The following is a 26,003-nucleotide window of genomic DNA, read 5'->3' on the forward strand; positions in this document are numbered from 1 at the left end:
GCCCGCCAGGTGGGCCCAGAAGTCCTGAATGTGTGGAACAGGGTAACGGCCGGGCGTAGTGGCGTAGTTAAGGCGGCGGTAGTCACCACACGGTCGCCAACCGCCACTCGGTTTAGGGACGATGTGTAGGAAAATATTAGTGTATACTGTATTCAGTGCAACAGGCAATTGTATTTTGGAAATATCCCTGCAGCTGAATGTGCAAGAATTCAAGGAAATTACATTGCAAAGTATTTTCAGAAAATACAAAGCCTTAAAAAATAAATCTTAGCATCAGTTAAGATGTAGAACTAAAAAATGTTGGTCTTAATGGCGATATTTTTGGGGAGGTATGATTCGCTGATCTAAAAAAAAAAAAAAAACAAACACCTGGATGGCTCATTGGCCACCAAAACTGAAGTTGCCACCCACCAACTTGATTCTCCCAAATCAACCATCCCGACCTGCTTCGTGGTTGTGAGAAAACATTCCACAGGTAAATTGGAAAGATTTACTTTGACACTGTTAAAGTTTGTTTGTAAAGGTTTTTTGGGAAAAGCTAACATGTCACGAAAATCGGCCCAAGGTAATATGCAATGTTTCTTGGTAGTCATGGTGTTATATGTCTTTCCTTTGCACTTAGCCATTTACCAGAACTGAAAAAATGTCAAGGTCACACAACCAGTTTTCATTGTACATGCCAAACTTTGAGAAAAACCACGCCATAATCCAAACTGAAACCATGTCCTCCACACATTTTGGGAGTACCAAAATGGCGGCCAACTGGCTTCAACCATTCGACATACCGCTCGATGTGTATGCGCTATCCAAGTCTTTTTCTTAGAGCAGTAGTTTGATTTCTGACTTCATTTTGACGTCACATAATGAGGAAGGCATCGACGTGTCTTCCCCTTCCCCCATCATCTTCTTAGCTCAATCCCATGCGCACAGCCTCTACTTCCCTTTTCCACTTTTTACTTGGCCTAAGACGTTCATGTCACAGCCTGTTTCGGTAACGACGACACCTAAAAATCCAACAGTAAGTCAATAGCTCATTGTCACTCGCGATCGTTTGTTCCTGTTGGTTAAAGGGTAGATATTAGGAGGAAAGAAGCCACCAGTGGGCATGTGTTAGCCATTGCTAGCAAACGTTAGAGCAGAATGAGGCCGACCATAACGGGCTGATTGTTACGCAGTGATGGTCAAATGAAGACGAAATGTCGCTAGTATCGTGATTTGCAGGGATTTGGTTTACTTAGTCGGTGCAAACCTCCCACTCTGTTGGTAATTTCGTTTGATGTTCCATGGTTATTCCAAGGGTGTTAATATTTATACTGAGGTTTTTCAGTTGCCTCCACCATCGTGCGACATCAGATTCAGCTTTAATGACTACGTATGTCACAACATACAAGGAATTTGTCTACGGCAGTCAGTGCCGCCCTGGTACGACGTTCATGTTGAGTATGGAGAAGAACGAACAATAAACATTCAATTAATAGGGAACTATTTCTTTTAAAAGTCACAGTTGTGCAAAGATGCAGTCTTCTAGCATTTAGAGCAGCATCTTCCATGACTTTCACCGAAACAGCGACCTCACTCCCAAATATCCAATATAATGTTATATATTTTCTGTATCATTTCGCAGTTAATCCTGACCTATTAGATTGTAGTGGACTGCCCTGCGGCATAGAAGCCTATCCTGCCAGTAAAAATATTAGTGTAAGTGATGACTTTTGTGTGTGTGCGCTTGTATGTATGTGTGTATATATATTTATTTATTTATTACTGGGCTGAATGCCAGTTTCCACCACTTTTTTTTCAAGTCCATGGGTGAAATGGGACATTTGGGGAGGGGGGGGGGCAACAACTGTTAAATTCCCTCCATGCGGTGCACTAAAGCAACAGCAGGGGACGGGACAAAACTGATGTGGTATCGTGCATTACACCCATGGCCGAAGGTTTTGACAATGACATAAATTAATTTTAAGAAAATCTACTACCTCGAACAGTTTGATGAACAATTCATTTTCCAGCATGACGGAGCACCTTGCAGTAAGGCAAAAGTGATGACTACGTGGCTCAAAATTGACATTTTCGGTCCATGGCCAGGAAACCCCCCAGACCTTAATCCCATAGAAAACTTAATAAATAAATAAAAAGCCTTTGTCAATATATGACTGTGCATGCAACGAAATAATGAGCACTTATCTACAATAAATAAAGTAGAATAAAATAGAATATATTAGGTATGAGGAAAAAATAAAAAATACATAGAATCAAGGCAGTTATTGCTAAAAGAACTTAAATATAAATGCATGATAAATATATGCATAAAGTGTATTTGTTGCTAATCCTCAAGAGGTATGTGGACATACAAAAATTGACAAATTTGACAAACTCTTAAGCATTTATTATGTAACAATGGACTGCCATCAGCCAAGATGAGGCACAGAAGTTAATTGATAGGGTCCAAGGGCGAATTGCATAGGTCTTGAAAAAGAAGGCGTCAACACTACAATGCATAAATTTCATGTCAGTAAAAGCCTTTGACAAAAATAAAATTCTTGTAATTATACTTCAGTATATCATAGTAACATCTAACAAAAAGATCTAAAAACACACTGTTAAAACCAATACTTGTCATTCTCAAAACTTTTGGCCACAACTGTAGGTGACCCACATGGTGCATGAAGAGTATCATGTACTATGTTGATAAGCTATCAGATGTACAAAAACACAATTCATGTAATTTGAATACATTTTGACATGTACAAATACACAAAACCTTCGTGAAGTCAAATTTTAGATTTCTATGGAGAGCAAAAATATCTATACATGGCCCGTTCAAGTCTAAACAAACACTGACTTAAATCTTTTGAATGTTGCTTGCCTATGGAAGTGACTGTGCCACTTGGAACAGTGTAATATTGTTTTTTCACTGATGGAAATGGCTACTTCCATTCATCCATTTTCTGAGCCCCTTCTTCTCACAAGGGTCGCAGTAGTGCTAGAGCCTATCCCAGCTATCATCAGGCAGGAAGCAGGGTACATCCTGAACTCCCAGCCAATCGCAGGGCACGTGGAGACAAACAGCAGTCGCACTCACAATCACACCAAAAGGCAATTTAGAGTCCCCAATTAATTGTTTGTGATGTGGGAGGAAATCGGAGTGCCCAGAGAAAACAAACTCCACTCAGGTGGGGCTGGGATTTGAACCCCGGTTCTCAGAACTGTGAGGTCAACGTTCTAACCAGTTCCACTACTGTGCCATCTGGCTACTTCCATTTCAAGAACAAAACAAAACATGGCCTCTGCCAGAATTCCCCCTGCTGGTGGAAACCGGTTCCATCATTTTTTTTAACTGATAAAAAGAGGATTCTCGCTGAGTTAAAAATAAATCACAAAATAGGGTTCATTAATTACTACTATTTAGTGATGCCCAATAAAAATCGGCCCAGAGTTTGGAAATAATGACATATACTCATTGGTCCAATACCCCACAAAACTCGACCGTGCCATTCAGTGGCACCAAACAATTGAGTGGCATACTGCCTGCCACTCGCTAAACTGTTGCATTGGCTACAGACAGTCACGGATCCATCCATCCATCCATCCATCCATTTTCTCAGTCTATCGTTACAAGGGTCGTGGGAATGCTGGAGCCTATCCCAGCTGTCAACGCACAGGAAGCAGGGTACACCCTGAACTGGTTGCCAGCCATTTGCAGGGCACATGGAGACAGACAACAGTCACACCCACAGTCACACCTAGGGGCAATTTAGATTGTCAAATTAATGTTGAATGTTTTTTGGATGTGGGAGAAAACCCACGCAAGCACTGGGAGAGCATGCAAACTCCACACAGGTGGGTTAGGAATGAACCCTGGATCTCAGAACTGTGAGGCCGCTTTGTCATGGATATTATGGCTAAAATTCTTCGCCTACGACAACACCTGCAGTAAATCAGATCATGATCAACAGCATTTGCTGAAATTACGACCATTGACTTTGTGTTCCTACCTGTGACACTTGCGGTGAGACCGAGCGACCGACTAAGTATCACATTCGCTTAGCTGCTAAAGCCAAAAGAAGAGCAGCAGGAACACCTTGGCAGGTAACAACAGCTAACTCCTGCAAACGTCACGCTTACTATACCTTCTCGCCACTAGGTGATGTTACCCCTCGAGACCACTCTGGCTCCATGAAGTTATTCATTGAAACTTCCCTCCATTTTCTGAGCTGCTTATACTCAAAAGGGTCGCGGGAGTGTTGGAGCTTATGCCACCTATCTTCGGCCAGGTGTACACCCTGAACTGGTTGCCATTTGCCAACATATCAACGAACAACCATTCGCGCAGACATTCACACCTACGGGCAATTTAGAATGTTCAATTAGACACTATAACCAGCATCCACTGTGCTGCTCGGTGAAACATAAAATGCGAATAGTCCATCATCCTTCCCACCAACCCTATCATTTTTCACCACATAATAAATATTTCAGGGGTGTGGTTCTCCACTTGCCGTGAATGCAGAAGCACAGATTTAAGTCGGGTGTTTGATAGCAGCTGTAGCAGCTGTGGCAGCGTGGCTGTGTGTCACTTCTTCGTGTGTGGTGATTCTGTTGTGTATTTAAGTCTTGTTTTTCATGCCACTTGTTGCCAGATTGTTGTGTGTTTATATGCACGTGTATTCATGAGTATTTGGCATATTATATATGTATTTGGCAGTTAAGGAACAAAACCCTCCAAAATTTTCTTGATCAGCTAATCTTTACTTTACATTCACGCTTTGTCGCAATTGTCAGTAAGGTAAGCGTGATTAAGGATAGAGATAGAAATGTGCCAGTAGTGTGCTAAATAGATGGAAAGAATACTTTGAAAAGTTGATGAATGAAGGAAATCAGGAAGAACAAAAGGGGCAAGTGTGAAGGACCATGAAGTGGGAATGATTAAGTTAGGGGAAAGTTAGAAAGGCACGAAAGAAGATGAAAACTGAAAAGGCTGTTTGGCCTGATGACATACCTGTGGAGATAGGAAAGCAATGTGAAGTGAGGACAGGTCGGTATGGCTGTTTTGGGAGTATCAAGATAGCAGGTGGCGACTTCAGTTTTGGTGGCCACAGAGCCATCCAGTTTTTTTTTTTTTTTTTTAATTTTTATTTTTTTTTTAGATCAGTGAATCATACCTCCCAAAAAAATATTGCCATTGACGTCAAGTAAGCCCAACATATTTTAGTTGTTCATCTTAACTGATGCCAAGATTTATTTTTTAAGGCTTTGTATTTTCTGAAAATACTTTAGATTTGCAATGTAATTTCCTTGAATTCTTGCACATTCAGCTGTGGACTTTTTGACCAACTTATTCAACAGTAGGCAAGAAGATGCCTGAAGAATGGTGGAGAAGTGTGATACTTCTCATCTTTCAAGTGTATGCAATGTCCTTAGTGTACCTTTTTGCTAATATTACACAGTTTTTAATACAGAATTGAAATCTGAATTCCGTTATGAAGGAAACATATTTTTCGACTATCAGCAAAAAAGATTGCAGATTGCTGAATTCGCCGGAAAAAGACAAAAACAAAGCGGAAACATCCGACTAGGAACGTGACATCATAGCTGGTGTCAACAATGGCGAGTATTATAATACATTGTAAGAATGAGAATGCATTTTCCGATATTTTAACCGATGAACACTATTCTGAAGGGTCCCACGAAGACAGTGAAGAATACAAGGATTATAAAGGTTTTAAAGGTTATCAACTTGAGCCAGTTAGACAGCACACATGTTCAAATGCCGGGGTAAGGGTTGGACAAAAAGAAAGTGCCGAGCAGGATATGCCTCGTGTTGGAAACAAAGACTGGTAAGCATTTGTGAAGTTCCTGTTTGATTTAATTAGTCATAAACTCAGAAATAGTAAAGGCTTCGATATCCTGAATGTATATACAAAATTTTCGGTCTTGTTTTAAAATTATGCAAACACCGTGTATTTAGTAAATAGGTACACGACCACCCAGCCGTTTATTGTACAGCACGATGGATCTGCATGTGCTTGTATGAGAAACTATCTGCAGTACGATGTGCGTCACCAATTTGCGTGTACATGGTTTGTCTATTATCGCACCAAAACAAACAGAAGATGAAAACGTAGTCCACAGTCTAAGATATATTTTCACAAATAAGGATTTAAATTGAGGAAGTCCGATTAAAATGTTGCAACGTTAATTTGAGAGCAATAGCTGGTGATATCTTGCTTCACCATAAATATAATTTCACGTGGTAAACTGATGCCATAACCAGACAGTACCAGTCGCACAATAGCAAGTCCACCTGTAGTGACGTATCAGTCTCCACCCCCGGAGTGAGTCATTTTTCAGACATGGGAAACTAGGTCAAACTTTGTGGATTTTAATTCATAATAATAATAAATAAAAGTGAAAAACTTTTATTTTATTTCATTTTACAGTACAGTTGAACATGTATTTTCGTCTAGAAAAGATAATTTGCGTTTGAATTTAGACATCACAAGCCACTGTGATTTCACATATGCGAGCCCCATTGCGCTTTGCAAATCTGCGCAGTCGAGCATGAAAAATCATGCAAGTAAAATTTGTTACGAGTAGCAAAAAAACAAGCCTGCTCCTAAACAATCAGTATTCACCCAGAAACAGGAAATGCAAGTTAACTGTACTGAGCATGTTTGGAGGTTATGCCAAAAGTTAATGTTCAGAGCTTCTTCGCGTACTGCGAGTGCGTTTACGTTGAAAGTCCTCAACATCGTGAGCAATGTCAACGGAGATTCAGTTACACTGAAAATATTTCTTGGATATCACACAGGTAATGTTTCAGCAGTCACTCACATTTGAAAAATTTACGGGTGTGGTCAGTCATGCTCGCAGATACTGAGGAAAAGTTAAATGCACTGGCCTGTGAAGGAATAAACACGAATGGTGTATACCTGCAATGTTTTGAAAATGCTGAAAGTTAGTTACTTACTGGATTAATATAACACAACTCAAAATAAAACAAATACATAACTCAAATAGAAAACCAAAATTTATAACTGATATAATAATTTCCAATTTAAACTGATATCAGTAGAATATGATATAAAATGGTATTTAAAATTTTTCATTAATAAAAATTCTTGATCTGACAAACCTTATCTGAAGAAAAGTTAAATCCACTGGCCTGTCAAGGCATAAATACGAACGGTCTATACCCGCAATGTTTTGAAAATGCTGAAAGTTTAGTTCAACAAAATCAGCATAGTGGCAACAAGCTAGCGATACAGTGTAACAAATATACGCCAATCATGATGTTGTGTGTGTGTGGGGGGGGGTGCATGCATTGCCGCGACTGTCGTAAATAGGAGGCCGGCTTGCGAGAATGCGCCTTTATGTTGGTGTTCTCGACGTATTGGCTACACTTGAATCAAGTGACAACGTGGATGATAGTCTAACGTCTTTTTTTTTTTTCTTTGTTTTTTTTGGGCATGCCGTCACACTGCCTCGTGATTGACACTTTGAGCACCCCTGGTGTAACTGGATTTCATTTGACATGGCTCATTATGTTGATGACTTTCGACGTAAATGCGCTCGCAGTCCGTGAAGCAGCTCCGAATGTGCTTTTGGCATCACTTCCGTACATGCTCAGCACGTTTAACTTGCATTTCCTATTTCCGGGTGAATACTAATTGTTTAGGAACAGGCTTGTTTAGTTAACAATGTTTATGAAATAGACACGTAAATTAATGTCAAGACTACACAAAATAAGCAACGTCTTTCAATATCTACGGATTATGTTGAACTAAACTTTCAGCAGTTTCGAAACTTTGCGGGTATAGACCGTGTTTATTCCTTGACAGGCCAGTGCATTTAACTTTTCTTCAGATAAAGTTTGTCAGATCAAGATTTTTTATTGCTGAAGAATTTTAAATACCATTTTATATCATTTTCTGCTAATATCTGTTGAAATTGGAAATTAAGCTTTCTGAGTTTTATTTTTTTTTCTATTTTAGTTATGTATTTGTTTATTTTATTTTAAATTTACAGTTATGTTATATTAATCCAGTAAGTTATTTTAAGGTCTTGAGACTCCATCCCTAATCACACCAGCAACTTTAAATGCGGGCATGACTGGTGGACCACACCCGTAACTATATCTGCGAGCAAGACTAACTTTTCAAATGTGAGTGACTGCAATGGTGTGGTTTCATACATTCAGAAAGAGTACCAAAAATGCATTATTTTGCCTTGAGGATGCTGGTGGAAAAGTACAGAAACGGTCAAAAGGAGCTGCATTGTATATTTGTGGATCTACAGAAAGCCCATGACAGAGTCTCAAGATAAGAACAGCGGTGAGGTGTGCTATAGGTGTGAGGTGTGAGGAATTTAAGGTGGAGGTGGGACTGCATCATGGATCAGCTCTGAGCCCCATAGTGTTTGCTGTGGTAATGGATTGGCTGACAGATGAGGTTAGACTGAAATACCCTTGGACCATGATGTTCGCAGATGACATTGTGATCTGCAGCGAAAGTAGGGAGCAGGTGGAGGAACAATTAGAAAGATGGGGGCATGCACTGGAAAGGAGAGGAATGAAGATTAGCCGAAGTAAAACAGAATATATGTGCGTGAATGAGAAGGGTGGAGAGGGAAGAGTGAGGCTCAAGGGAAAAGAGATCACAAGGGTGGACGACTTGAAATACTTGGGGTCATGGAATCAAGATTTGACGGAAAGTTCCTAATTAATTCAAGATTTGGGTTAGATACCATGGTGTCCTTTAGTGGCCGACACCTTGGGAGATTGCAGTTTGTCAAGTTGTTGTTTTTTTTTTTTTTGGGGGGGGGGGCAGTGACAACCAAGCTTTTGTCACTACAATACATATTTATCATATTACTATCATATTATTTTAATATTTTAGATGAATAAAAAATAAGATGTACAGAAAGTGGTTGGATAAAATCGCATTCTATGATACTAACAGTTTCATCTAAAACACAATTAGTAGTATATACAATATCCAGGCTTGAGCTTTCCATCAGTTTGGGGGTCCATTAAAAGAACAATAACAGTTATTGTATCAGTTTTGGCTTGAAGAAGCAGCAAGTTATATTATCGGTGGGAAAAAAACAGTAATCATGCATCCCTACTGTTTTTTCATGTCATTTTGTGGGCAGTCACACTGCTGTTGTTCAAAAGGTATGGAAGAGAATACTTGAGATGATGATGACAATGGGTATTGGCCATGCTGACCTTGAGCTTTTTAATATTTTTTACAGTATTCGGTTAATAATTAAAAAGCAATTTAGTCAGTATTATGTAATGCATCAAGCTAGTAATTTTGGCATCTGGGTTCTATGGAAACTGAAAACAGTACATTGGGAATGCTATTTTTACTTGAATGTATCAATTTTGTATGTATTACTGTCCCTGTAACTTTTTGTTTGACTTGGCAAGCTCATGATTGATTTATTTTTTTCATTTCTTTTCCAATCGCTTGTGGTTTGCTGGAAGAAAAGAACATTTGAGCAATTCATTTTAGACTCGAGAATTGCATATTGCCACTGACGGTAAGTTCAGACCTTGATTGCAATTTGTTACTTGATTGGAGGAAATGGCTTTCCAAAGACTACCCATGATCCGTTTGTCAGTGTTTAATTATTTTTACAAGTGTGTGTCTGTGTGGGCGTGTGCGTGTTTGTGTGTGGAGGGGGGGGGGGGGGGTCCCTGCATTCAGGCAAACAATGTATTTGTATGTTAGTATCATCAAAACTGCATGGCCTGCATGACCTCCATTTATTGTAAATGTGAATGTCTAAACAATTTTTACACATTTTGCCAGGGACCATTTTCTTTTTATAGACTGGAGATATGTCTAGTTTAACAGACAAAAAACATACAGACTGGTAACAATTTAAAAAAACTTGCTCAATTTAACAAGTTAATTTTATTAGTACTATTAAAAATTCTGCGCTTGAAAAGTTTATACACTTCCCAAAGATTTTGCTCATAATTGACATGTTCATTATTGCTAGTGTAGCACTGCATCGCTACTTGATCACTAGTTGAACGCTAGTTGATGAGTGGTTTTTATGGTCATCATAAACAGAACTAAAAGAGCAATTGTTAAAAAGGTAGAACTAAAAACACTAGTAGGGCAATAATTGAGACTTGTTTGACCCATTGGCATTACAAAGATAAAAAGGTCCTCATTTCTTGTGCTGTATAACTAATAATGAGCGCTCCTTGTTCTTACAAGCCAAACAATGGCCCAGCCTATGATTTATTTGGATTAAAAAAAAATCTATAGATAATTACTTGGAATCTGTAGTTTGTTGCAATTCCAAATTGTCACCATCATTAAATCATTTTAACAGTGCAGGCAATATAAGATTTTGACAGACATCATACAAGTAGAACCAGACGTTAAGGATTTTAATATCAATGTTAAAAACCCTCTTAATTCTTGAATGATGAACAAGCAGGGGTTATAACATCATCTGGGGAAACTTTTTTTTTTTCAAACAACTGACACGTGTACATGATTGAAAGGCCAGTGTGTTGTTGAACATTGCACATGCACACAGACAAACTATGATTTGATCACAACTGACAAGCATGTGGCAGAAAACCAATTAATGACTAGCTGGATCAGGAGTCTCAAACTGGCACAATGGCTCATGAGATGATATTTTGTCACCCTGTTTGGATATGAAAGTTTACTGTTTGTATGGCCCTCGGGTTTTAGTGTGGTGTGGAGAGCTGACAAACCTATCAAACATGGTGGGGTATATGGCTCAAGGGGGTGTGACATTGAGTGGGCTTGATCCAAGCATAGAAACATTTTTCAATGAGTGAAAGTTAAAGCAGTATTACCAAAGAGAGTTTAATTGTAGTTTTGCACACAACTTGTTTACACTCGCATCTGTTTCTTATTTTGTGTTAAAAAATAAAGAAGAGGTTTGAGAAGATTGGATTTTTTTAAAACTTTTAGTTTAAATTGCACGCACGTTCATGTGCCGAGGCTGCAGCCCAGCCTCAGCCTGACTCTGCCTCTGGTAGCCCCAAGTTAAATTGAGTTTGTGCCCCCTGAGCTAGCTAGAGCAAGAAGCTATTGTAGCTGTCTGCATAATTTTGCCCTGCTCCTTATCAAAACGCACAGTGGATTCTGACAGATGAACTCAATAATTGGTTTCGGGCATATTTTTACCCCCCGACTATAGAGCTTGTGCACGTTACGTCACCATTTTCACGGTGTCATATTGCCAGTCAAACAGAGCTGCTCGAGATTGTGGGAGACATTGAACCGGAAGAGGATATTTACAATACCCGAGACCTGTTCTGCTGTTGGTTGTCACAGCATATGAGACAGAATGATCTGACAAGACCAGAAAATATCGATGGATTTCGGCAATTAAACGGGATTAAACGTATTTAAAAAAAAGAAAATAAACCGTCTGTCGCAAAGAAGGTTGACAGAGGTTTACATGTGGCACAGTACGCTTCTGTGTACGGAGTAGCCATCTCCGTCCTTTTTTTTTTTTTTTTTTTTTATTATTATTATTTTTTTTTTTTCCCAATCATAGTTAATGAATGCAAGTTTGTGTAAAACCAGGGGTCATTTATTTAAATATTGGTATTTGTATTGAAAAAATCTGAGTGGCTCCATCACTATGTCGGATTTATTCTGGATTGAGAACAGATCCAGCAACAAAGTATTTGTATGCGTCCAAACTTTTATACGCTTTCAAACTCTTCTGTGCAAATCTCAACGACTTATTCACCAGATACATGTGTAGATCTAGTTGTCCAAGACAAGCGGAAGCGGGTTAACAGTCCACTTTCTTATCGGCGAAAACATCAACTTCAGCATTAAATATGGGTCCTCTATGCCAAGTGTCTCTAATTTTTCCACGTACCTTCATTTATTATCACTGTCTAAATGTTTAACAGTATCGGCTGAGACATTTTCGTTTCGTCTCAACGGACTTAGCATTGAACAATGCTTTGTTTGACTGGTAATGTGGCCAGTCACGTGATTTCGGTGACGTAGGTGTACGAGCTCTATATTGAGAAAACTGAATTTTAAAGGCGTTGTTTCACTGTGTCGTCCTTGGTTCAGAGTGTCAACCATAATTATTGACAAATAAGCATATTACATTCTGCTAGCCTACTTCATCTGCATGATTTCATTCCCTTGCATGTTGCTTGATTCTTCTCACTGAATTCAGCGATTTCTATTTTCTAAGAATGATCTCTAATACTGATTTGTGAACCATTTCCCCACAACATCCCCTTTCACACTTGGCGCAAACAGTTGAATATTTTTATGCTCATTTTCAATTACACACCATCTTACAATCAGTAGACTACTTCTGAAGTAATAGAAATGAGGGCTAATTGCTTTCATTGAATCTGTAAGGTCATAGCGCCTCCAGATGTTGAAATGTCGATATTATTCTTGGTGATATCAAACTCTGTAAATGTTCACATTGGCAGCAGCTACTCACCTCATTGTTGACCTTATCTAAGATAACCTCATAGTTTGTGTTCACATGAGTATGGATTATACATCCAAGTTTTTTTCCATTTCTTACTTCGTTTTTTCTGAAATATCAGAATTTCTGTCCATCTAAATATAGACAGTGACTGATTCAGGTATGTTACTGCAAATTGAGAACCAACCAGTGATGTTAAGGACGTTTGCAATTCACGTGTGAAAGGGTCTTGAGTTATCAATCCATTTTGTCAGGTTTGTTCTGCTTAAGTCCAACTAATACACAAGACTGTACTTGTTTTCTTTTTCCTGTAACTGATTAAAGATGTCGAAGACCGGCCAGAATTCTACAACAGATATCTCGGATCATAATAAGCCTTCCAACCTTAGTAAGATTGACTCTTCATCCAACTTGGTGGCCGAGTGTAGAAACCAGGCTAACTCAACCCAGCAAAATAGGGGAATGTCATCATCTCCAGAAAATGGATGCTTCAACGTAGATACAAAGCGAAGTGGAAAAAGTCAATGTGGCAAGAAATGTATATCTAAACCGGAGAGGGTGAAGATTAATGCCAAAGCCAAAAGCAAAAGGGAATGTGATAAAAACACACCCCAGCCAACTGACTCCCAAACCAGACTGATTCCCCTGCAGTCGGAATGTGCCAATGTGTGGTTTCAACGACGCATATATGAGCAAGCAGAGAGCCTCTATCAGTGCTGGTTGGCAAACTCACTCATTGTAAACAGTAATCCAAATGGCTCAGCTCCAATTCCAGAAAAAAGCACTTTATCCATGAAAGCCCCCATGAAGAGAGGTTTTAGTCACGCTGACCACCAGTTCGAAGAATCCATGCAGTTGACTGTTGCAAACTCTTTGTCCCAGAGCTTCATCACGCCCACAACCCCTGATGAAGGGTATCAATCACAAGCGCCAACTCCTGTAACCCTGAGCCCACAACAGAAAGCAGTTACACTAACTACACGACAAACTGTTAGTGGGCTCTGCCCCATTTTAGCAGACCTGTTTCACCACATATGGCTGGAGAAGCCACTGTATGATCATGCAGAAGCCATCTACTACCAAAGTGTGTGTGGGAACAATTCATCTAAACAATCCAGCTACACTCTGAGAAGTGGTGAACTGCCTCAAAGCTTCATAGAGGTGGAAGAGGAAGTAGTGGTGGAGAAAAAACAAGCGGTTTTGCTGGGTGTAGCAGAGGTCTTCCATGCTCTGCACCCAATCGAAGAGGAAGAAGAACCATCTGAGATACCTTCCAAACAGAAGCATGATCTTGGATTTTGCTATTTTCTTCACCCTGACAGTGAGCGGGTGTGGTTGACCAAGCGGAGGTATGATGCTGCAGAGAGCAGTTTCCATGGTTTCCGTGTGGGTGAAGCAGTGGTGGCAAAGAGAATTTGGAGACCCAAAACAGACTCATCGATTGCTGTCACTGTCCAACTGTGGGAAAAGTATGATTGAACCTGTAGATTGAATAAACTTTCACTTTTTGTTTTTCCTCTCCTTTTCCTCTGCATTTGCTAATTTTTTAAGTTGACATTTTTCATAATTCATTCCCTTTTTTGTTAATTTATTAATTTTTGGTTTTTTGGGAATGATTATTTGAATTGGCGGCACAGTGAATGACTGGTTAGCACATCTGCCTCACTAGTCTAAGAATGGATTCAAATCCCAGCCTCGCCTTTGTGGAGTTTGCAAGTTCTCCCCCTGCCTGCGTGGGTTCCCCGGGTACTCAGGTTTCCTCCCACATCCCCAAAACAACAGATAGTTTGATTAAATAATCTAAATTGCCCATAGGTGTGAATGCGATTGTGAATGTTTGTTTATATGTGCCCTGCAATTCCGCTGTCGACCAGTTCAGGGTATACACCACCTATCGAAGATAGCTGTGTTACCCCAGCTCTCAAAAATAGCTGGGATAGGCTCCAGCACGTTAGCGATTCTAGTTGAAGATAAGTGGTACAGAAAATGGATGGATTGATTATTTGAAGTGAGCATTATTGTGTATCATCTCACAAATGTTTGTTTTTGTTGGTGTTGTTTAAAGTACCATCGTAATCCACTTCTAGTGAATATTTTAGAGCTACTGTAGTACATCATAATATAACTACAATTACAAACAGTGGATATAAAAGGCTACACAGCCATGTTGAAATGCCAGTTTTTTGTGATATAAAAAATGAGAATGAATAACCTCAAAGCCTTCAAAAACATTTTCCACATTAATGATCTATGACCTGTACAACTCTTTTGAAGGGAAAAAAAATTTTATATGGAATTTGGAAAATCAACTGAGATAAAGCAATCCATCATTTTTCGTGGTTAATTGGTAACATACCCATCCGTGAAAAGTGAAAAACCGCAAAGTAGAGGTAAAGGTTCTTTTTTTTGCTTCATTGTTCCATGTTGTCTCGCTGGGGATGGTGCATTAGTATGTAGCGATCTGGCTTTTTCTTTTTTTGGGGGGGCGGGGGGTTGCAGAAATCTGTGATGCACAGAATCCACGATGGGTGATCCGTACAGTAGAGAGGGATTCATGTTATGTGGTTGCACAGAAAATTAAATGGGGATGTGGCTGTTAAGAATTAGATTCTTTTCTAACTTGTTAAATGACAGTTGGCACATACCTTGCACCATATAAAGTAACTCAAATTTTAGTTGTTCTGGATAAGTTTTCCTGGCATCTTTTGTTGTCATACAGGACAAGCCATGGTCCTCAAACTTTCCAAAGCATCAGAGGAATGCAAAACAATTGCCAAGGTTTTAAAGATTGCATTGAACACAGTGAAAACAGTCATCATCAAGACGTCAAATTACCAAGATGTCCCTCCAAAATTGATGAGAAGAAAACCTGTCGAGAAGGCTGTCTAGAGGCTGAAGGCAACGTTGAAGCAGCTTCAGAAATTTCTTGCTTGTATTGGCTATTGTGATGAAGAGCTCGTAGGGTTTCAAGACAGAAGCCTTGTCTTGCAAAAAAAACCTAACTTTTGTACAAATACAATTGAAATCTCAAAACACACAGAAATATACTGTGGTCTGGTAAATTATTTTGAACTTTTTCGCCATAATTCCAAAATGCATGTTTGGGATAATCACAACACTGCCACACACCAAAACACTACCAGAATAGTGAAGCGAGAATGGCAGAATTATTCTTTGGGGCCGTTTCTCAGTTGAAACTGTCAGCCAGGTCAAGGTGGAGGGAATTAAGAAGAATTCCAAATATCAGTCATTGCTTGTCAACTTGGCAGTACACTGGAGATGCCATCGCCATCTCACAGATTTTTAGTATTTTTACAAAGATTGGGCAAAAATTTCAAGATGTTACACTGATCAAACTTCTATCCCAAAACACAAAGGTGGTGCAAGAAACTATTAGTTTGAGAGTGTGCATATTTATGCAACAAATTTATAGTACATTTATTTCTCCCCATTTTTTTCAGTTATGTAAAAATTTCAAGGTCACATTCAATGTGTAAAGTTGTGAAATTTTGTCATCACAAAAACCTGACTTTCAAACACTGATTTGTAGACTTTATATACCCTGTATATTCACAAATAGAATAATCTCAACTACACTAATCCCTCCTGTCTTGTTCACCGTCCGTCCGACTGTTGTACTTCCTTTGTTATGTAGCAACATGAGCGCTGTCAACTTTCTGACCAAGGAGAAGATCTGGTTTGACAAATATCGATACGATGAGGCAGAAAGACGCTTCTTCGAGCGTGTGATCAACTCCCCACAAACAACGCGGGCAGTATGTGTAAGTGGTAGCTGAATGTACAAATCCATTTCCAAGTAGAGTCTACATATAATCTGGGTTTCACACGAGTCATTTTTGCTTACCAGCTATTGTGGTTAGAGGGCCATTTATTTACACTGGATATATATTTAATCGCCACAATTTTTGGGGGGTTGGATAATTACAGTATGTATATTAAGATTACAACAGACAAGGTAAATTTCTTTAGGCTTGTCCTTTTTAGGGGTCGCCACAGCGTGACATCTCAGATGAACGCTCATATTTGTTTGGCACACTTTTTACGCTGGATGCCCTTCCTGATGCAACCCCTCTTGGGGAGTAGAGGCCCCAGTGAGACATGAACTCACAATTCCTGATTTACCAAACCGATGCTCTAACCACTGAGCTACGGGGCCTTTTAAGATTAAAGCAGACTACAGCATGCTAAAGTTTCTTGAACTACATGGAGAACATTTTTTAAATGTAAATGAACCCTATGCACACTGAAATATGTGTGAGTAGATAAATAATTATTACTATCCATAATCAGCTCCAATGCGTATAACCTCTGTTTCCAATTTTTAGAACTATTCTCTCATCAAACCAAGAAAAAAGTTGTTAAAACGAATGTAGCTTTCTCAGAAATTAAAAAAGGTAATAGAGGTTTCTTTGTTGCAGTTTGTAAACATACATGTTTATAGTTTTGAGAGCATAAAACCCAGACTGTCTTCAATTAACACAATTATTACACGTCCACTAATAGTTTGTAAAAGGTCATTTCTACCTCGCAGCATGTGTTCCAAAACATTCTCACCTTTTCAAATTTGTCTGACTTCATTAAGGCCAGAGACTTCACCTTCCCACTGTTGCGCAACAAGCCTGCCATCTTCACCTGTTTAGTAGCGAATATACCCTTGGTGACCAAGAGACATTTCATGGTTCTTAAGAATTTCTTGCATTAAAATTTGATGTGCTAACCCCAAAAGAGATGTCCCTGCATCCTTTCACCAATGGACATCCAACAGTTTGTGCAGTACATTGCTTGCTGTCTTTGGTCATACATGTGCAATTCTCAACCTGCCTTCCGCTTTTCATGAAAGTCATTAACTTACTTTGCATTGTTCCATATTTCTTCCTATTGCTCTCTCTGAGTTTATGAAAACCTCCAAAGTACACACGCAATATTTAAAACTCCAAAGTGGCCTGTAAGATTGCCTGTGTTACCTCCGACTCTTGAAATGTACACATACTTGGATAATTGGCCACCGTTAGAGTCAAGCCTTGCACATAATGGTAGCCCTCCGAAAGCAAACCCATATTAATAAAATACCCAATTCTATTTTGAAAACATTTACAGTCAGTTTTATTTAGAATCACCAGTCAGAATTGTGTCCTTCAATATTCTGTCACTGCCAGACCAAAGGTGGTAGTGTAACTAGTTTTAAGACCTGTTTCCTTTGACATATTAATCATATAGAATTAATCAAATGTATCTCTTGTTTATCATAAGGATGCTGGAGCTAACGCGATCCTTCAGGACATCGCACGTGCCCGGGAGAACATACAGAAGTCACTTGCAGGAGTAAGTAAGTCAAGTGTTTATGTAGCTCTCAATCTCAAAGGTTTCAAAGAGCTTCACAGGCTCACAGTTGGAAATGATTTGATAATATCTTGTAATCTAAATCCCCCAGTCAGCCCAGGAAAGCCTCATAACCCCATTTAGGGGGGAAAAAGGAAACCTTGAGAAGGGACCGCAAATGGGCAGGCATCCTCTTCCAGGATGACCAGGCTAAAATGGATGCCCCGTGGGAAGCATTTTATCACATAGTAGTGTTCACTACAATGTTCATTACAACACTGACATTATTTACATACTGGGCGCTGAAAGGTTTTCCTCAGTGTAGTCATTGCGTGACATAAGGCCAGTATACTACCATCTGATCCGTAAGTGGCTGCACAACCCAGAACATCCATCCATTTTCTGAGCCGCCTATCCTCACGAGGGTCTCGAAAGTGCTGGAGCCATTGGGCAGGAGGCAGGCTACACCCTGGACTGGTTGCCAGCCAATCGCCGGGCACATAGATACAGAGAACAGTTGCCACTCACAATCACACCTAGGGGCAATTTCTTCTTTTTCTTTCGGCTTGTCCCATTAGGGGTTGCCACAGCCTCACTCTTCCCCCTCCACCTTTCTCATTCATGCACATATATTCTGTTTTACTTTGGCTAATCTTCATTCCTCTCCTTTTCAGTGCGTGCCTCTATCTTTCGAATTGTTCCTCCACTTGATCCCTGCTTTCACTGCAGATCATAATATCATCTGCAAACATCATAGTCCAAGGGGATTACCTAGGGGTAATTTAGAGTCTCCAATTAATGCATGCTTTTGGGAGCTGGGATAAAATCGGAGTGCTCGTAGAGAACCCACAGGCACATGCAAACGCCACACGGGGGACCGGGATTTGAACCAAGGTCCTCAGAACTATGAGACCAACACTCTACAGCTGCCCCACCATGCTGCCACTTTCAGAACAATTCATCTGAATTTCCATATCTTCAAACTTTTACTCTGAGCATTTGTATGGCATTCATTGTCATAATTGTTAATAAATTATGGCTTCAGTTTTTATTTGATTTTTATTACATCAACCCTGTACTGGTGGATGCAGTTTGCACCCCGGAAGTACCAATGCAGTTTCCCTGTTTGAAGATCTTTAAACGAATGTAAATATCAGACGAATATGGTGGAAGTGAAAATGCTGTTTTCAAATGGTAATTTCATTTAAGGATGAAGGCGTTACCTGGCTTTGTGTGAAATCGTAGTCCCCAGACACCCCCTGTTAAATAATGAATTGTGGCTAATCACAATATTTGGTTAATTTTCACTGTTCACATCCACACCTGTCCAATCAAGAAGTATCAAATAATCAAACGATCTAAAATCTCCAACAAAATGATATAATTCAAAGAAATTGTAGAACGGTCAAGAAATACTGTATTTTACGCAAGGATATGCACACAGAATTAAGATTTTGGACAGTGCAGGGCACATTGTGAGAGTGACAATGCACTCAACAGTGAAATGTTGGCGATCGATGCAAAAAAGTTTGACGGCTCACAAACTTCATATTGAAATCCAACAGGATAAAATAGTGGAATACTCCGCATATAAAGCAGGGTGAGTACTTTTTACTTGGAAAGATCACGAGTAATATCATTGTAATCTTTATAAGTGAGTGGATCTATTCATTTGACTTGGCTCGTAGTGGAACCCAGTGCTCTGTCTTAAAAGTCCGATGTGATTCAAATAGGAAAATGGACATTTCTCTTGCATGACATCGCATATTTACATATCACTAACTTTACTCTTTGGGATAAAACATTACACTCTTCATTCAGCAGGTCAGTGATACACTAACAAAGTGAAAGTTGTTCTCCTGCAATGTATAAAGCACTGATAATAGTTAAATCAAACTCAGAGAAGATACTTCTCCCTCACTTACCTTCAAACATACAGCTTTGTGTTTGTTGATATTGTTCACATTTACTTGTACGTGCGGTCTTCCGCAAGCCTTAATCCATTGTAGACACTTTGTCAATTGTGTTTTAGGCTTTGGAAAATGAATCAACTGGGCCCCTTGTAACCTAGCAGGAATTCTTTCATCAGAATTGCACGTTCCCCAACCGTATCTGAGGACCATTTTCTTCGTAACATTAACTTTTCCAAGCGCACGCTATTATTGTACGAGTGATTGACAAGTTGGAAAGTTCTGTTGGACCCCAAGACCCAAAAACTTCACCCTTCTGCCTTCTTATCCCATCACCTGTCACTTCCAGAATGGAAGTATGATGTGAGGAATCGTGTGTCACTCCCAATTTTTTAGGCCTTGGTGGAATGGGACTGGTTGGAGGGGGCCGGGACCATTTCAATATCTGGACTGATCACAAGAACCACGCCTATCTCCACACTGCTAAAACTGCTTTACCCCCGTCAGCCATGCTGGAGAATGCTCCTCAGTCACTTTGATTTTAGCCTCTGTTTTTTTCTTTGGGTTTGCAACAACAAAACATGCGCTTTCTTGCCTCCTTTCACACCCTTCCAGCTCGCTGGATCCTGAACCCATCCTTCTGTCCTGTACTATGTGGGAAATGGAACGAGTGGTTAAGGTGGCTCAGAGAGAGACCAACCTAACCCTAAGACTGGACCTCCAACCATCTCTGCGTGCCCTATTGTCACCCCTCTCAGGTTCTTCACTTTGTTCACTGCTCCAAGCTCACCCGAAATCACCTTTACCCTCCAATTCCTTCAATAATACATGTGGTGGCCCACCCTAGCAAAAGACACCCAGGAATCTGTCGTAGCCTACTCCGTCTCTGTCCAGGGGAAGGCCTCACATCAGTCCGCAGCATGTCTGCTTCGCCCCTAACCGACCTCGAGCCCCTGGTCCTATATTGCCTTGGAATTTATTACTAGCCTAGCTTCCCCCCCCCCCCCTTCGCAAGTTTACCTTCTGCTTTTGAGATTGCTAATCTTTATGTTCTTTTAGTATGAAAAGTCCATGGAATCACCAGAGACATTGTCTAAGACCGAGGTCCTCAGTTATCCTCCCAGATCTGTAGGAAGTTCTGTAAGGCACTGGGTACAGCAGCCACTTTATCTCTCAAGCTACCATCCACAGTCCATTGGCCAGATGGAGCAGGTAATCCAAAATCTGCAATCTCCTCTTCGCTGCATTGGTGCACGCAATCCCACACCTTTCTGTCATGGGTTGAATATGCCCACAACTCCCAGGTATGTCACATTTGAGGAAGCTATTTCTCTCCACTCATGAGACATCCTGTGGCGGATACAAGCTTTTTGGAAGCACGTAAGGGCAGCTGTCACTTGGAAGGCCAAAAGGAATTAGCGGCTGACTGATCATAAAGGAGAAATCCAGAGCTTTGGATGAACAGCGTATCCAAAAGGTCATAATATGTACCCTATTTTAACAATGTGATGCTAAATCATCTCTCATTTAATAGTGTTTTGAGAAGATTTTTGTCGCCAATTACGAATTTTTAGGGGCGCTGCCATTTTCGCGAGTCACATGATGTACGTGGGCGTATGTGACATGTACTGTGCCGTTCCAAACGCTCAATTACATGGAACACCATTATGCCCAGCGTTGATTTCTCGAGTAGTCAGACTCAGCGTCTTTCCACCCGAAGACCCATCCGAATATTCAACATTAATTACAGGCACAGGTTAAAATCTGTATGGAAGTATTCCTCCATCTTCTCGATAAACCGATACTGATATTTCTTCATCAGATGAAGATCAATCCTTTTTTTGCTTCAGTTTTCAAACGAAAATCGGTAGTCGAACGCCCCGACCAGCTGACCCACGATGATTTGTTATTGTGAATTTGAACGCACCCCCGGGGGAAAAAAAAAAAAAACGAATAAGACGTAACGCGCAGGACGCAACCAGTTGACCCACACACGAAGCTCTGTGTATAACGCAGCCTCTGCTTGGAGACGATTCCCGGTAGTGACTCTTTCTTCCTAGTGAGCAATATCAACCCCCAATCATGGATCTTATTCTCCAAAGAAGGCAAGTGGAATGTTGGTGCTGAAAAAAGGAAAGTGGCGCGTAAAACTGTTGACTTTAAGAATTATTTGATAGCAAAATACAAATCTGGTGTGCGTGCTTCTGAGTTATCGAGGGAGTACGGCATGGCAAAATCGACAATCAGCACTATTCTGAAACAAAAGGATGCCCTCAAAGCAAGTGTTGTTGCTAAAGGCTCCGTCACACCATGACGTTCTGGTCAACGTCCTCTGAACATTTCACGTTCTATTTTTCGGCGTTCTCAAACACTGATGACACAGCTGGCATGTGATTAACGTGTGTCTAACGCACAAAAAGCGTGTAACAGCGACCAAATAAGATACCCCTAAAAACCATTAACGTGTGCAAACCTGTCATTGGGGTGCGACGAGCGATTTGTCAACATAACACGGGCGTGTTGAGCGTGTGACCAATGGGTGAATAACGACAGAAAAGCGTTTTGCTGGCGTGTAATTTTTACAGTGGAACCGGCACTAAAACGTTGGAAAGTTCATAGTCACTTCAGTTGTTGTCGTGAGTTAGAACAGTGAGCATCATGCCGCCAAGAAAAAAAAAAAGTTAGGGCGCGGATTTCAGCAACTAGCGCTGCTAGTAAGAAAGCTAAGCCTCTTTCAGCACGAGCAATGTGTTTGGAGGAAAAACAACAGCAGGAGGAAGAGCATGCCCGTGAAGTCACGCACCATGTGACACCCCCTGGGAACCCTAAACACCTTGCAAACCCCAGTGAGCATGGTCTGACAAAAAGACAAAAGAAGCAGAGAAAGGATTGCAGGATCCTGGACCGGGCTGTTGAGGATAGTCTGGAGTTTTTCCGTAAAAACGAACTGCTGCTTTCTGGATCTTCCATAGTAGGTGCTCTCTACTGTAGCTTAATATTAAATGGACCTTGCTTCCAAAGCATCGGTTTATATACCCATACGCATGGACGTTCGGGAAATGCATGAATGACGCTCAATGTACTCCAAACCACGTTCGTTTGACTTTAGTTACCCACTGTGTGCGCTACGGGATTGTTCAGTGGTCGTTGACAGGTCGCCAGTGAGTCGTTCACTGCAAAGCAAACGATTAAGTAACAACCAAGTAAAGCTAGAGTTACAACTGACTAACGATAGCCAAACGCATGCAACGCTCGGTGAACCTTAGTAAAACGTTCCATGGACGTTCCTGAATGTTCTGCAGCGTTTAAAATTAAACTTTGATGAACGCTGGTCTCAGTGAGAACTTTTGTGCATGTTCAAAACTTTTTTTCTGGACTGGCGTTCTCCGTCAATCTCCAGCGATCATTGACGTTCACTAGCGTTCAAACAACGCTCTTCTGGAGCTATCCCGGCGACCATGGGCGACTACCAACGTTTCCTCAAACTGGGCCATAAAGGAGCAACCGTGTTTAGCAAGCTGAGGCCACAGATCTTGAAGGAAGTCGAAAAGTTCTTATGGAGCCAGCCAGGTGACAGATCGGACCATGAACTCTGCTTGGAAGAAATTGTGGCCTGAATGTGTTACTGAGCGTGAATTCAAAGGTCTTGCACCTGTTGCAGGGCCTTCAACAGCTGCTGGTGGAAACATGGGTCTCCACAGGATTGTCAACTCATCCATGAAATTGTGACAATGGGCCAAAGTCTTGGTTTGGAGATGGACACCGATGATGTTGAGGACCTGCTGGAGGAGCATCTTGTCGAGCTCAATACTGAAGAACTCCTGCATCTTCAGGAGAAGAGACGGAGGAGGAGATTTCGTCTGATGAGGCTGAAGGCAGGAAGGATGTCTCAAGTGCCGATATAAAAGCTATCCACGCCAAATGGCATGACATCCGTAATTTTGTTGAACTCCATCACCTTAATAAAGCAGAATGTTGCAATTTTAATTAATTTTAATGAGCCACTTCAGAAAAGTGCTCAAAAGACAGCAGAAACAGTTGACATTAGATTCGTTCTTTGTTAAAAAGGGTGAGTCACAACCACCGAAGACATTTGAAACTGTTGATTGTTTTGCGTTGCTGTTTTCTTTGGTTACATTAACCCTACCTCTAGTTGCAAGTTGAATTTTTTTACGTTACTTTCTGTGCTTATTGCTTGTTTAAAGTTAGTAGAGCAATCATTAGAAAATGGAAGAAGCTAAGCATGACTGTCAATCTCAATCGGAGTGGAGCCCCATGCACGATATCACCTTGTGGGTTCTCAATGATCCTTAGAAAGGTGAGGAGTCAGCCCAGGACTACACGACAGGACTTGGTCAATGACCTGAAAAGAGCTGGGACCACCGTTTCCAAGGTGACTCTTGGTAATACACTAAGACGTCATGGTTTGAAATCATACATGGCACAGAAGGTTCCCTTGCTTAAACCAGCATGTTAAAGCCCATCTTAAGTTTGTCAATGACCGTTTGGATAATACACAGGAGTCATGGAGAAGGTTTTGTGGTCAGATGAGACCAAGATGGACCTTTTTGGCCATAATTCCACTAAATGTGTTTGGAGGAAGACAAATGTTGAGTTCCATCCCAAGAACACCATCCCTACTGTGAAGCATTGGGGTGGTAGCATCATTCTTTGATGAGGGTATTTTTCTGCACATGGGACAGGACGACTGCACTGTATTAAGGTGAGGATGACCGCGGCCATGGATTGTGAGATTTTGGGGAACAACTGCTTTCCCTCAGTCAGAGCATTGAAGATGGGTCGTGGCTGGGTCTTTCAACATGACCATAACCCGAAGCCACAGCCAGGAAAACCAAGGAGTGGCACTCTGTAAGAAGTACGTCAAGGTTCTGGCGTGGCCTAGCCAGTCTCCAGACCTAAACCCAATAGAAAATCATTGGAGGGAGCTGAAACTCTGTTTCCCAGCGACAGCCCAGAAAACTGTCTGATCTAGAGAAGATCTGTGTTGAGGAGTGGGCCAAAATCCCTCCTGCAGTGTGTGCAAACCTTGTGAAGAACTACAAGAAATGTTTGACCTCTGTAATTGCAAACAAAGGCTACTGTACCAAATATTAGCATTTGTTTTTCTCAGGTGTTCAAATACTTATTTGCACCTGTATCACACAAATAAATCATTGAAAAAAATTATACATTGTGATGTCTGGGTCTTTCATTTGAGATTATCTCTATCACAGTGGACATGCACCTACGATGAAAATTTCAAACCCCTCCATGATTTCTAAGTTAGAGAACTTGCAATATAGCAGGGTGTTCAAGTAATTTTCTTCACTGTATGTGCACAGACTCTTCCTTCTCTCTCATTTTCTTCATTCACAGACACAGTTCTGTGGCACTAAGTGCTGTGAATAACGTATTTGCCGCCCTTCCCAATTTTTTTTCTTTTGTATATCAATCACACACAAAGGTTTAAAATCCTCAAACCAATTTTAATGACACAGAGACAACCCAAGGGCAAACAAAATGCAGTTTTAAATAATAAAAAAATAAATCCAAATCTTTCTTACCTGTAAAATGTTAATTTCCCCCTGAACCTAATGGGTTGTGCCACCCATGGTAGCAATAACTGAAATCAAGCATTTGCGATAATTGAGTCTTTAATTTGGAGGAATTTTGTCCCACTCTTGGCAGAATTTTTTCAACTCCGCAATATTGGAGGATCTGAATTAGTTTTAAATTCAGACTTTGACTTGGCCACCCCAAAACCTTTTTTTTTTTGTTTTTTGTTTTTCTGTTTTTAGTCATTCAGTAGCGGCTATGCCCCACATGTAGGATGTGACCTAGAGTTGAAAGAGAAATTCTGAAAGGAACTAGATGAAATACTTCTGAGCATCCCATGTGATTGGTGCAGATTGTAATGGACATATTGGTAAAGGAAACAGGGGCGATGAAGAAGTGATGGGTAAGTACGGCATCCAGGAAAGGAAATTTGAGGGACAGATGGTGGTGGACTTGGCAAAAAGGATGGAGATGGCTGTTGTGAACACTTATTTCCAGAAGAGGGAGGAACATATAGTGACCTACAAGAGCGGAGATAGAAGCACGCAGGTGGATTATATTTTGTGCAGACGATGTAATTTGAAGGAGATTACTGACTGTAAAGTAGTGCTAGCAGAGAGTGTAGCTCAACAGTATAGGATGGTGGTGTGTAGGATGATTCTGGTGGTGGATAGGAAGATTAAGAAGACAAAGGTAGAGCAGAGAACCATGTGGTGGAAG

The 26,003-nt window shown here is 40.6% G+C and overlaps 1 protein-coding gene across 16 annotated transcripts in view; it reads left to right on the forward strand.

Annotated features, from left to right (window-relative positions):
* Positions 1–355: 355 nt before the first annotated feature.
* Positions 356–26,003, forward strand: part of eef1db (eukaryotic translation elongation factor 1 delta b (guanine nucleotide exchange protein)) — a 53,667-nt gene continuing 28,019 nt past the window's right edge. For 5 of the 16 annotated variants that reach the window (XR_009795666.1, XR_009795667.1, XR_009795665.1 and 2 more), the window contains exons 1-3: positions 754–1,018; positions 16,133–16,259; positions 17,749–17,820. Coding sequence is in view for 12 of the 16 variants with exons in the window: in XM_061824363.1 (XP_061680347.1) it covers positions 16,137–16,259; positions 17,749–17,820 (195 nt within the window). In the remaining 4 variants the exon portion in view is untranslated. Of the gene's footprint in view, positions 476–716; positions 1,019–1,624; positions 1,699–9,493; positions 9,550–12,801; positions 14,939–16,132; positions 16,260–17,748; positions 17,821–26,003 lie in introns of those variants that run through there. The other 11 variants (XM_061824365.1, XM_061824366.1, XM_061824367.1 and 8 more) reach the window with 11 other exon arrangements.

The sequence above is a fragment of the Syngnathoides biaculeatus genome, chromosome 7 (assembly GCF_019802595.1).
Source record: "Syngnathoides biaculeatus isolate LvHL_M chromosome 7, ASM1980259v1, whole genome shotgun sequence".
Taxonomy (NCBI): domain Eukaryota; kingdom Metazoa; phylum Chordata; class Actinopteri; order Syngnathiformes; family Syngnathidae; genus Syngnathoides; species Syngnathoides biaculeatus.